The sequence below is a fragment of the Canis lupus genome, chromosome X, assembly GCF_003254725.2.
Source record: "Canis lupus dingo isolate Sandy chromosome X, ASM325472v2, whole genome shotgun sequence".
NCBI classification, from domain to species: Eukaryota; Metazoa; Chordata; class Mammalia; order Carnivora; family Canidae; genus Canis; species Canis lupus.
Window position 1 is genome coordinate 26,903,749 of NC_064281.1, and position 13,158 is coordinate 26,916,906.

The window sequence follows — 13,158 nt, forward strand, 5'->3', positions numbered from 1 at the left end:
GGGCCAAGGGTGAAGTCTATCATTACAAAGTTGATTCTGTTTGGAAGGAGAATATATCAGGTAAATAAAAGCATTTCTATTCTTGGCATAAATCACACAGAAGATATCCTTTCCCTGAATAAATTATAAGAAATATATACGATGCTACTTATGTACACAGAATGCAAAACATAAAGATAAGGGAATCTGGAAAGATTTGTGAATTACTAAAATTATACTCACAGCTACTTTTATAAATCTAATAAAGAATTGACTCACATAACTCTAGAAACCCTGGTATTATTTTTAGTGAATTCATAAAAGATCACAAGACTATAGTCAATCCTACTGCTTCTATTTTTAAAACAATGCAGCTATGATAACCTTGAAAATTTACTGATCAATGGACTTGGATTATGAAAATTAAAAATATTAGAACATATTATGCAAAAATAAATTTTCATCCCCAGGTTATTGAATAAAAATTAACAAGAGATGTGGAAAGAAAAGTGTAGCTTAATTTCTTTTCTATGAGAGAGTCAGGCACATATTAAAAAGAAAGAAATAAATGATTCACTCATCCATTCATTCTAGTATATATGATTAAAACTACCATAGCATTTTTTTTCTTGTGGCAATTACTTCTCTTTGCCTTTTATGCTTTCCTCACAGAATATATACTCTAATATTGAAGTTTATATAGTTTCATTATTTTCTATTTTAATTTTTTATTTAAATTCCAGTTAGTTAAGATACAATGTAATATTAGGTTCAGGTATGTAATACAGTAATTCAACACTGTCATGAGTCACCCTGAGCTTATCACAAGTGGACTCCATAATTTCCATCATTTATTTCATCCAACCCCCTAACCGCCTTCTCTCTGATAACCATCAGCTTATTCACTATAGGTAAGAGTCTGTTTCCTGGTTTGCCTCTCTCTCTTTTCCGTTTGCTTGTTTTGTTTCTTAAATTCCACATATGAGTGAAGTCATATGGTATTTGTCTTTCTCTAACTGGTTTCACTTAGCATAATACACTCTAGCTCCATCCATGTCATTGCAAATGACAAGATTACATTCTTTTTATGGCTGAATAATATTCCATCATGTGTGTACATATACATGTGTACATATATAAGTATATATACATTTCCGTTATCCATTCATTAGTCAGTGGTCACTTGGGCTGCTTCCATAGTTTGGCTATTGTAGATAATGCTGCTATAAACACTGGGGTGCATGTACCCCATTTAATTAGTATTTTTGTATTCTTTGGGTAAGTACTTAGTGGTCCAATTGCTAGATTGTAAGGTAGTTCTATTTTTACCTTTTTGAGGAGCTTCCATTCTGTTTTCCAGAGTGGCTGCACCAGTTTGTATTCCCACCAATAGCACAAGAGGATTCTCCTTTCTCCACATTCTCACCAACACCTATTGTGTCTTGTGTTGTTGATTTTAGCCATTCTGACAGGTGTGAGGTGGTATCTTATTATAATTTTGATTTGCATTTCTCTGATGATGAGTGAGGGTGTGTACCTTTTCATATGTCGGCCATCTGAATGTCTTCTTTGGAGGAATGTCAGTTCATGTCTTCTGCCCATTTTTTAATGTAATTATTTGTTTTTGGGGTGTTGAGTTGTATAAGTTCTTTATAGATTTTGGATACTAACTCTTTATCCAATATATCATTTGCAAATATTTTCTCCCATTGTGTAGGTTGCCTTTTAGTTTTGTTGATTGTTTCCTTCTTTATGCAGAAACTGATTATTTTGATGAGGCCCCAATAGTTTATTTTTGCTTTTGTTTCCCTTGTCTCAGGGGACATATCTAAAAAGTAGTTGCTATGGCTGATGTCAAAAAAGTTACTGCCTGGTTCTCTTGTCAGATTTTTATGTTTTGCCAGTCTTACACTTAGGCCCCATTGAGGATGATATTAGCTGTGGGTTTTTCAGAGATGGGCTTTATGATGTTGAGGTACGTTTCATCTAAACCAACTTTGTTGGGAGTTTTTATCATGAATGGATGTTGTAGTTTGTCAAATGCTTTTTCTGCATCTTGAAAGGATCATATGGTTCCTATCCTTTTTTTAAAAAAATATTAATGTGATGTATCATGTTGCTTGATTTGTGAATATTGAACCACCCTTGCAATCCAGAAATAAATCCCACTTGGTTGTTGTGATTTTTTTAATGTATAACTGGATTTGATTTGCTAGTATTTTGTTGAGGATTTTTGCATTTAAGTTCATCAGAAATATTGGTCTGTGGTTCTCTTTTTTGGTGGTATCTTTATTTGGTTTGAGTATCAGGGTAATGTTAGCCTCAAAAAATGAATTGGGAAGTTTTCCTTTCTCTTCTATTTTTTTGGAATAGTTTGAGAAAAATAGGTATTATATCTTCTTTAAATGTTTGGTAGAAGTCACCTGTGAAGCGATCTGGTCCTGAACTTTTGTTTGTTGGGAGTTTTTGGGTTACTGAATAAATTTCTTTGCTTGTTATCAGTCTGTTCAAGTTTTCTATTTCTTTCTGCTTCAGTTTTGGTAATTTATATGTTTCTAGAATTTATCCATTTCTTCCAGTTTGTCCAACTTGCTGACATGTAGCTTCTCATAATTTTCTCCTATAATTGTTTGTATTTCTGTGGTATTGGTTGTTATTTCTCCTCTTTCATTTGTGATTTCATTTGGGACCTTTCTCTCTTCTTTCTGATAAGTCTGCTAGAGGTTTATGAGTTTTATTAATTTTTTCAAAGACCCAGCTCCTGTGTTTGGCCCCTGGCCTGAATGTAGTGAGTTTTAACTAGGTGTGCTCTGGTCTGCTTGTGAAATGAGACTTGTCACCACCTCCACCAGAAATGAGACCCTACAAAATCCTCTGATTGGGAGATGTGGTGTAGGCAGGGGTTTGTGCTGGTCTTCTGGGGGAGGGGCCTACCACATTGGGACTGAAGCTGGTGTGGCTGAGTAGAGCGGTTCCATCAGAGAGCAGGGGGGTGGGACTTAGGGTAAGCAAATTTGGCAGCCAGTGTCATCACTGTGCTACTTTCAGCAGGTGACTCTGTGTTTATGCTGAGGGGATGAGGAAGAAAATGGCACTGGATAGCTCATTTGTTCCAGGAGAGGCATCTCCCAAGAATGCTTCCTCTCAGAGACATGCTTCAAGAAGAGTGAATAGTCTCCCCACTGTGTGCCCCAGGATCTCTTTGGATCCTGTTTCATACTGTATGCATCCTTGCTGTTTGCCTGACTTCTTTCCAGGAGCAGCACAGTGTCCTCCAACTTCTACCCCAGCCAAGCCCTCTGACCTCTAAAACTCAAGGCTTTAAGTCCCACTGGTTGCAAGAATTCATAGAATTTAGCCTCTCTCACTTTCCAAGCCAGTGGCTATGGGGAAACATTCTCCTTGTGCATTCCCCTGTGTGTTCTTCTCTCCCTCTCCCTTCTCCGTGCCCACTGCTCCCTCCCCTCCACAGCGGCCTAGATTCCTTTCTAGCCTAAACCTTTCTGTACTTCCTGCCTTCTTTGATGTGGCTTCTTCCTCTTTAGTTGTGGAGTTTGTTTTGTCAGTCTTCAGGTTGATTTCTGGGGTATTTAGGATGATTCGATAGTTATCTAGTGGTGTTCATAGGATGAAGCAAGCCTAGGGTCCTCGTACTTCACCACCACCTTCCTCTCTCTGCCTATTCTTTTTATTTTTAATCCCCAGGAGCAGAAAACACTAATGTCTTTTACCAGCAAGTGTTCAATAAATAGCAGATGAATACATAGTCTTACATCAAAAGCTCTTTAAAGACAGTCACTATATCTCTAATGGATCTGCATGACAATGTAACTCAGGTCTGAAAGCAAGCATTTGGGGGACAAAAAATTTGTAGTATTTATTTTCACTGAAAACTACTAAAAATATCTACCTCATATGTATGTTAGTAATATATATATAAACATACATATATTTATCACTTTAATGTAAGTAATCATATACAGAAAAGTGTGGATAAGTACAGAAACACTTAATAGTAGTTAGTTATATGTGAACACTGTTTTATCTCAATCTCAATTATTTGCTGACACACACAGGAAATCAAATTTAAATCCAAGCTGTTACCCCACTATCTTTCCAATATCATTTCCTAATAGTCCTCTACCCGTCTTTAGCATGCTTTGCAACATGGGTTTTCAAAGACAATTTGTTGAACTGAGGAATGAATGGGCAAAGAACCATGCACCTAACATGAACATTACCTACCATTACCCTAACATTAAGTGCATTAGTAAGAGGAACTTACATTATTGCACACTGCAACTTCAATTATAGTCTTCAAGGCCCCAAAATTATGGTGAAATGAAAAGCCCCCAAGGCAGGTAATAACATTCAGAGTATAATAACATTATATAGCTTTCAAAAAAGATTAAAAGATATCAAATTACTTATATTGCTTTCTTATAAAACAGAGAAGATCGCATATTTTAGGTATTTTTATGAAAATAATAAAAGCCATTTCACATAAAGGCTTTATTTAGACCCAAGCAAGAAAATTTTGAAATAGAATTCACTATTTAAAAACAATGACAAACATTAACTTCCTTATCAGAATCCCACTGGTATTTTACTGGAAACACAGTATACTGGCTTTTATCAGAATTCGTGTAAATATCATGGTTCAGTTCTACTTGATAAGGTTTTGACAGAAAATTTTACAGTGAACTGAACTGAAATGTATTAAGATATGCATTTCCATTAATAGATTTTGAAATATGTAGTTTGGTAAAACTTATGTTTATCTTTAAGCCAAAAAGTGTATGGCATCACTTTCTATAAAAAGGTTATTATGACACTTCAAAAATAGGATTTCTTTTGTGTTTGCAACTCTGTGACCTTTGTCTTTAAGGGGAATTTATTTTATCATGACCAGAGAGTATAATTTAAGTCATATTGTTGACATTGACTTATCTTTACATCCTTCAGTGAAGATAATAGTGAATTTGGCTCTCATTAGATAGGGAAAGAAAATTGTATGCATGTGGAGCAGTGATTCACACAGTTATGAGCTTTCTACAAGAGACACGAACATTAGTCAGAAGATAATTGCAGTACAAAATTTGCAAATATCCTCAGCCAAACATATTACAACATTATTCTTTGTAGAATACAACACACCTTCTATATATGGAAAGACCACACCCTCTGGAGTGGTGTTTCTTATACAAGGTTGTACAGAAGTGCAAAGATGAGATGACGAGGACTGGATGGTTGTTTGTTAAAAGAAAAAAAAAAACCCAGAAAATTAATCTCCTCACTCTAAGATGACTGTCCTACAACTTGTGAAATCCGTTAGATACCCATTAAAATAAACTGTGTGTAGCTGGTCTGGATTTTGGTGGAGAACTGAGGAGATGCTTAAGAAAAGGGGGTCACAGAAAATAAAAAAAGAACTAAGAAACATTATATGCAAGAGGTCTGGATTTACATTAGGACAATTACATTCACTAATAACCTTAGACCAATTACCTGTATTGTCTGTAACTTTTCTCATTTGTTGAGTAAGGGAAACTATTTACAATATCCACTTTGCTGCTATGCTCATGACAACAGAGTAAAACCAAGAAACGTTTTGTTTGGTTTTGTTTTTAGTTTAACCAATGCTTCCCCCCCCCCCCCCCCACAGCACTGTTTCACCAATCCTTCTAGGTCCATCTAGACGAGTTCTTTTGTCGTAAGATTGTGGCTGCATTTTTTCAATGAAAGTTATAGTCAGACTGATTCTGGAGCCATTCAATTCCTCTCTGTGCAGATAGAACCAGAGTTCAAAAAATAATCATGGAACTTTTATTAAAGACTTTGACCTTAACAATAAAAAATTAAACACATCCAAGTAATTATTTCCCATTTAAATATAGACTGTATCTACTAAAACTGATAATTCAATTTTTGGATAATGAAATCTCCCAGGTAGAAGTGTAGTGTGTAGTTAAAAATGAATCTTGAACAATGCTATTATCATCTTGTCCAGATTGGCCAATTTTTCTCAAACTCAACCTGGAGAGTTCTTATTAGAGGATAAGACTCTTTGGCCAATTCAATTCAACACAGTGCCTGTGGTTTAGATTTAGTGGTGAATTACTCAACACTTGGCCAAAGTGACTTGAAAAAAGTCTATAATTTATTTAACACGGGCAACCAGATACCAGTAGTATAAAAAATAATGATATCATATGGCCACCTAAATCTTGTCTGTTGATAGCAACACAATTAGTTCTTTACTGCCACAAAGCTCTCCTCAAATTTGCCATCTACCTCTCTTGTTTCCCCTACTTTTCTCTCCCTCCCACCCTCCATCCCTTCTTCCATTTCTCTTCCCCTCCCTCTTTTTTCCCTAATTTTCCTTCTTTCCTTCCTTCCCTCCTTCCTTCCTTCCTTCCTTCCTTCCTTCCTTCCTTCCTTCCTTCCTTCCTTCCTTCCTTCCTTCCTTCCTTCCTTCCTTCCTTCCCTCCTCCCTTCCCTCCTCCCTTCCCCACTTCCTTTGTCTTTCCATCCTGCCTTTCTCAAATGGTCATATTTTCAGTGAGAAACTCTAGACATATTTCCCCCTTAATTTGATAGATTATGTCAGTAAAAGAAAACTGTGAATAATTGTCAAAACAATTTTGTTTCAATTTTACTTAAACGTGATGAAATAAAAAGAGCACTTTTAAAAATCAGATTTTTTTGATACAAAACTATAAATTATAAATCACCCTCTGCTATTAATGCACAATGTTAGGAAATCAACTTGGAGCTTCATGTATGTTTTCCTTTTAAAGGTTTAACTTGCATATTTCACAATTCTTTGCCTCTACAATATAATGGTATATATTTTGCTCTCCAAAGTTAAGCAGACAAGTTGCTTAATTTTTTTAAATGGCCACATTTTATAAACTTTTAAAAATTTATAGTTGTCATTTAAAATTCTTTTTCGCTTAATATAATTCATTTAGCAAAAATTGCATTTTTTTAGTAAAAATTATTTTTATTTCAAATTAGTGGCATCCCAGTTTTCTAAACTAAGAACATAAAAGAAGTTATGTAAAAGGAGAACAGAAGCTTAATATCACATGTATGATTTTGAATTCAAGGTCTAGAACTATGAAGAGCTAACTTATTCAAATGTCTGGTCCTTATTGCCTTTCTAGGAATAATATTTCAATCACTGCATGTCTTAGGTTTGATCTGAACCTCCTAAGTTCAAAACTAAGTTCTCCTAGATTCGTGAAGTGTTGTTACAACCTCTTATCTAAATTATGATGCTTTGTAGCCACAATTTAAATCCCAAATTTCAGTCTCTGTTAAAAATAAAGCTATCGTTATCACACTTCATTCACATTATCCATCAAACAATCAACATTTCTTGAGAACCAGTTACTGTTTGTGAGAGATGAAAGTTTAAGGTCCTGAGGTTATAAATCGTCTTTATTTCAGGTCTCTACATAGCAAAGTTGAAATAGATAAACATATTGCTTAGATCAAGATAATAGCCTCGAACAAATCCCCTTTATTTGTGCACTCCTCCATCCTGTTCTACATATTCTTGCCTGAGTTCAGGGGACATCTATTGCTTATTGGCTGCTCAATATCTTTTCCCCTTTCTATTTTCAACAGACCCCAATTTCTTTGGAGGGGAACAACCTTCTCTGTGACACACAGACTCACTGTGAGGGCTTTTGGAAGGAGACGGTTTTAAAGCAAAGTTCTCTGCTCTCCTCTATCTAAGAGATAGGTCTGTGACCCAGGCAAGGTCAACTGGATTCCCTCTTCCAGGACTTTGTGTTCTGAACAGTTATAGCATGCAGAAAAACAGGATCGCAAAGACAGTCTTGAGTAGTTACCATGAACTACATGCCAAGATATGTTCAGGTACCTTTTTTCCCCAAGCTTTTTCCCACTGCCTTCATGCCAGTTCCAGTACATTCACTTTCTGCTTGATTTAATCAGAGGATTTTTCTGTTGCTTACATCCAGAAAACCCTATTAATATTAAACTAAACTACAGATGATGGTTTTACCTCTTTGTTTAAAATAGCTTCAAACATTGCCACTGCCTGCAGGCCATAATCGAAACCTTTTGTTCTAGCAAGGGAAGATCCCCAATTCCTAGCCCATCCTTCTCTACTCCATCGATTTCTTCCTCGCTCCTTAATTTCAGCCATAAGAATCACAATTTATATAACACACTACATTGTTTTCCACAGTAACGAAAAGTGTAACTTGGTTCTTCTGCTAGAATCACCTTTCTGTTTTATCTACTGGATTATTTCCACCTTGTTTTCTAATAGTTGGCTTAAGTTTTAGCTGCTTCAAGAAATTTTTCTTGACCTCTGTTCTCTTCCCTGGCTTAGTCAGTTGCCATCTTCCTGAAGTAAGTCCACATAGCATCCCCCAACCATGCCCAGGGAGGTGGAAACTATGGTGGGGAGCCTGAAATCAGACTTCATGAGTTCAAATTCCGCTGCTCTTTACTACTTGGCCTTGTGCAGGTTATTTAACCTCACTGTGCTTTACTATCAATCTCATTGTTGTAAGCATGGAGTAATACACAGGAAGTACTTGAAAGTGACTAGTATATAATTAGTGTTAGATATGTGTTAGGTATTATCCTGAAATTTATTTCTATCATAGTGCTATTATTACTTTTTTTCCTCACCTGCTTTAATCTGTGTATTGCTATCTTGTCCAACTGTGAACTTCCCAGGCACTTAGTAGTGGCTCAATAAAAATTTGTTAAATGAATTAATAGGCACTGATAGTGTTTTGAAGTTTATAAAGTCCTTTTAGAACATTACCTCATTTCTCACACCTCAAATCTTAAAGTTGGGATTGTTTTATTTAGAACTTTACATAGAAAAAATGTTTATTCCCTGATATTGTAATAAATACTTCCCCAAACTTATCTCTTTTTCTTGTCCCATACCCACACACCCACACCCACACCCACACATACACACTTTTTAAATGTTTATTTAGGATCATTTTACTGACCATTTACAGACTGAAAGCTATAAAAGACAAGACCTGACAATGCCTTTATAAATATTTTTTTTAATAGGAGGGGAAGAGGGACGCCTGGGTGGCTCAGTGGTTGAACATCTGCCTTTGGCTCAGGGTGTGATCCCGGGGTCCTGGGATCAAGTTCCTCATCAGGTTCCCCACAGAGGAGCCTCCATCTCCCTCTGCCTATGTCTCTGCCTCTCTGTCTCTGTCTCTGTCTCTTATGAATGAATAAATAAAATCTTTAAAAAAAATTGGTAGGGGAAGAAGCAGGAATAGCACTTTACTGTTCACCAAGAGAAGGGTGATTTATAAATATATATATATAAAATATTGTATATATCTATATACAGATATATATATCACTATCTCATATATATAACATTAAAATTGTATATATATTTATCTAAATATGATGTACATAAAAATATATAAGAAACATTTTATATATAACATTTAAAATTCCTTGCTTTCTGTGACCCTAGGCATGGCACTTGAACTTCTCCTTTAAATTAATTTTGTTTTTTTAAAATATTTTATTTATTTATTCATGAGAGACACTGAGAGAGAGGGGCAGAGACAAAGGCAGAGGGAGAAGCAGGCTCCATGCAGGGAACCTGATTTGGCACTCGATCCCAGGACCCCGGAACCACGCCCGGACCCAAAGTCAGACGCTCAACCACTGACATACCCTCTGAATTAATTTTGGATCTATCTTTAAAGACTATCATTTTGAAGAGGCATCAAATTAGTAGTCATTTCTGAAAAAGACAAACATATTTCTGAAGACTGCTGAGGCGGTAGATTCTAAAGCAGATTCTAAGGGCTAGGATCACAAACCCTTCACAAGGGAGTGTGGACTTCTTCTCCCACTCTACTACCCAATGACTTGTACAGGAGGCCATAATGCCAATGGCAGAACCGGGTGTAGATGTGGAAACAAGCTCTTATTTTCCAAATGCTGTGAGAGCAGATGATTTATAATCTAATATTAATTACTAACATCAGTTGATGTACTATCTAACTCCAAAGCCCTTGCCTCAAACATTGTAACATATTGCTTCCCCTGGTTAGTAATAGTCTTAGTAGTATTCGTATCTAATACTATCTATTCATATCTAGTTAGACATGATACTATGAAAGAACATAATCTCATACTTCTGCATGTATCAGCACACTGAAATTATAAATGCTTAGCACAATGTCTGGTGCAGACAATATATATAAAACCATATATATATCACCAAATGGTAGCCACATTTACATTAATACTAGCAAGCAATATATGTAGTAAGTAAAAATACTTAGGCTTAGGAACCAAATAGACTTGGATTTGAATCTTTGCTCTGCTACCTACTAGAAGTATGACATCTCAATGGTTTGTGCTAAAGAATGTGGCTACTAATACTTGTTTTAAAGGAGCAGTGAAACAAATTACACATATGTATATATTAGTTAATGTCATTATATATATGCATGTCCATCACTATGTGGTGAATATGAATGTGAATCTGTGTGTCCTGTGCCCAGAAAAGGAAACTGAGATCCAGAGAAGGATTTGACCACAATCATGTCATTTGCAAATGACAAAGAATGCTTAATTCAGGTCTCCTGTGTCTGAAATCAAGGTACTTTAAATTCAGATTGCTTACTATCCACTTACTTTTATTCCTACTGAATTGCTAAAGTTAATTTTAAAAAGAAATCTGTCTGCTTGACTCCTGCTTTTTTCGAAAAGTAGTTCTGTAACAACTAAATACCTTCAATGCAATTTATTACTTCTGTAGAAAAGATGTGAAAGTCATTTACCAGTGAAATAACTACAGCACATAAACATTTCAAAACTATTTTTCTTATTCATTCAGAAATATAAAAGACACACAGTGTATTTATTCCAGCTAGGTCAACCAGATTTATATCAATGTATTCTTTGCTTCTAACTGATGTCATGATTTTGCATAATGGATTCCAAGAGGCTGATAAATGCAATCTTTGTAGTAAAAACATGTTTGACTGTAGCATTACATAAATATGAATATTAAGATCTAAGGTGTTTAAAAATATATTATGTTTGGTACTTTTGTTTTCTAAAAAATTTATAGCTGACTTTCAATGATATTTATCATCATAGGAGGAAAATTGGCACAGGCTACTCAAAAGAGTGAATTACCAATTCCCAGATTATTATATTTGATTCTGTAATATATTATGACTACAGGCTGCCAAAACAAATAGTTTAAATGTAAACAGCTCAGTTGAACTACATATTTGATATAAAAGTTTTTTAAAATAGTAGTTATTTAGTGAATTTAAAAAAGCCAACCATAATTGTAAGGTTTATATTGTTTTCCTTGTAACATTCGTTTTAATTTATGGGTTTTAGATAATTGTATTAATTTTTTTTAATCATACTTAAGCTACATGGGGTAGAGATATTGTGTTGCTGACAGAGAAAAGCTGCCTAAAAACTGGTGGGAATATGGTCTAGGGAGAGTGAACTGACATGTGGACAATCTTCACTTTAACGAAACATTTCAACCAGCTTTTATCTTTTTTCCCATACCTTCTGCTTGATGATCATCTCGTTAATGTCTTCAAGATCACCCACCATCACCCTCTGTGATTTTATAACTCGATCAAGCAGAGACAGCCAGTCGGTAAGTTCTGTCCAAGCTCGGTTGAAATCTGCCAGAGCAGGTACCTCCAACAGCAATGAAGATGGCATTTCTAGTTTGGAGATGGCAGTTTCCTTGGTAACCGCGGGTTGTGTCACCAGAGTAACAGTCTGACTGGGAGCTATTTTTTTTTCCGCAAAAAAGAAAAAAAAAGAAAAATTAGAAACACAAGCAAAGAATCCAATTTCAGTAACAATGGAATAAACTTAATTATAACAATTGGAGCCAGAGTATTATTTATGACATTATAAATTTTTCCCAAAAATGGGAATATTTTATGTAGTACTACATGGTAGGATAATTCAAGGACTCAAACTTTTCATTAGTACACATTTAACAATCTTTCAAAATGAATTTGTTTATTCTAATAGCTGGACAATTAATTTAATTTAAACAGTCCTGTCAAATAACTCTTGCATCGACTGGAATTGATAAAGAAAAAGTATTCAGACCTTACCAAGTGAGAAAGTTTTACTTCTTTTTTCTCATTTAAGGAAAAAAAAGCAAAAGTCAAGTTTGTATAGATCTTATTTCTTTGAATAGGAAGTAAATTACTTTGGAGGTAGACTCTTGGGAAATCAGAGCCAATGAAATGTTTTTGTCTTTGCTCTATACTTTATATTGGGAACAGTTTATCATATTTTTTTCCTTTTATTTCAGGCTGGTCATAAAGTGGCAGTGGAGAAAACCTAAGCTACATAATTTTTGGAAAATCAGATCTAATAAAGTTTTTCTACTTGGATATGAAACACTGTTTCAAGGTTATTAAGAAATATTAAATAAATATTAATAGTGTGGAACACTATAGCATAAGATGGCACATGGTTAATATCAAAAATTCCAGAGTGAAAACACCTAGTGGAGAATCTTTGTCTCAGGAGCTCTGTGACCTTGGTTAAATTACTTAATCTCTCTAAGCTTCAGGTTTTCTCCTCAGTAAAGAAGGGACAATAACAGAGAAAATGTTACAGGGGCAGTTGTGTAGATTCCATGACTAATATATGAAATGTACATAGAACAGTGCCAGAAAATAACAACCATCTTAGCAGTTTCTGATACTGCAGGTAATAATGTTAGGTATTACTATTTTTATAAATACCCAATAAATAAGAAACACAGTGATGAACAAATAAAATGAGAAGTTGGAGATGAGGAGCAGAAATACGTGAAATATTTGGGAAAAACTCAAAGTTCTTTGCATGGCCCTGTATATACTAAAGGGGGCTGAGCTTGTTGGTGTGAATTGATACTAAGTACCAACAAAGAGCTGGGTAATAGAAGGTGAGTGAAGCGGGGAACAGAATGCCTCATCTGGTTTAAAGTTCATGGTCTTTGAAGCCTACTACATCCAGGAGACAAGTAGCAAATAAATAGGGGACTACATTCTTTTTTTTTTAAATTTATTTTTTTATTGGTGTTCAATTTACTAACATACAGAATAACCCCCAGTGCCCGTCACCCATTCACTCCCACCCCCCGCCCTC

At 35.2% G+C, this 13,158-nt stretch overlaps 1 protein-coding gene across 16 annotated transcripts in view; it reads right to left on the bottom strand.

The window, feature by feature from the left end:
* DMD (dystrophin) overlaps positions 1-13,158 on the bottom strand; it is a 2,170,621-nt gene that overhangs the window by 618,415 nt on the left and 1,539,048 nt on the right. For all 16 annotated transcript variants that reach the window (XM_025439443.3, XM_025439430.3, XM_025439477.3 and 13 more), the window contains one exon: positions 11,563-11,795. In XM_025439443.3, the coding sequence (XP_025295228.1) occupies positions 11,563-11,795 (233 nt within the window). The remainder of the gene's footprint in view (positions 1-11,562; positions 11,796-13,158) is intronic.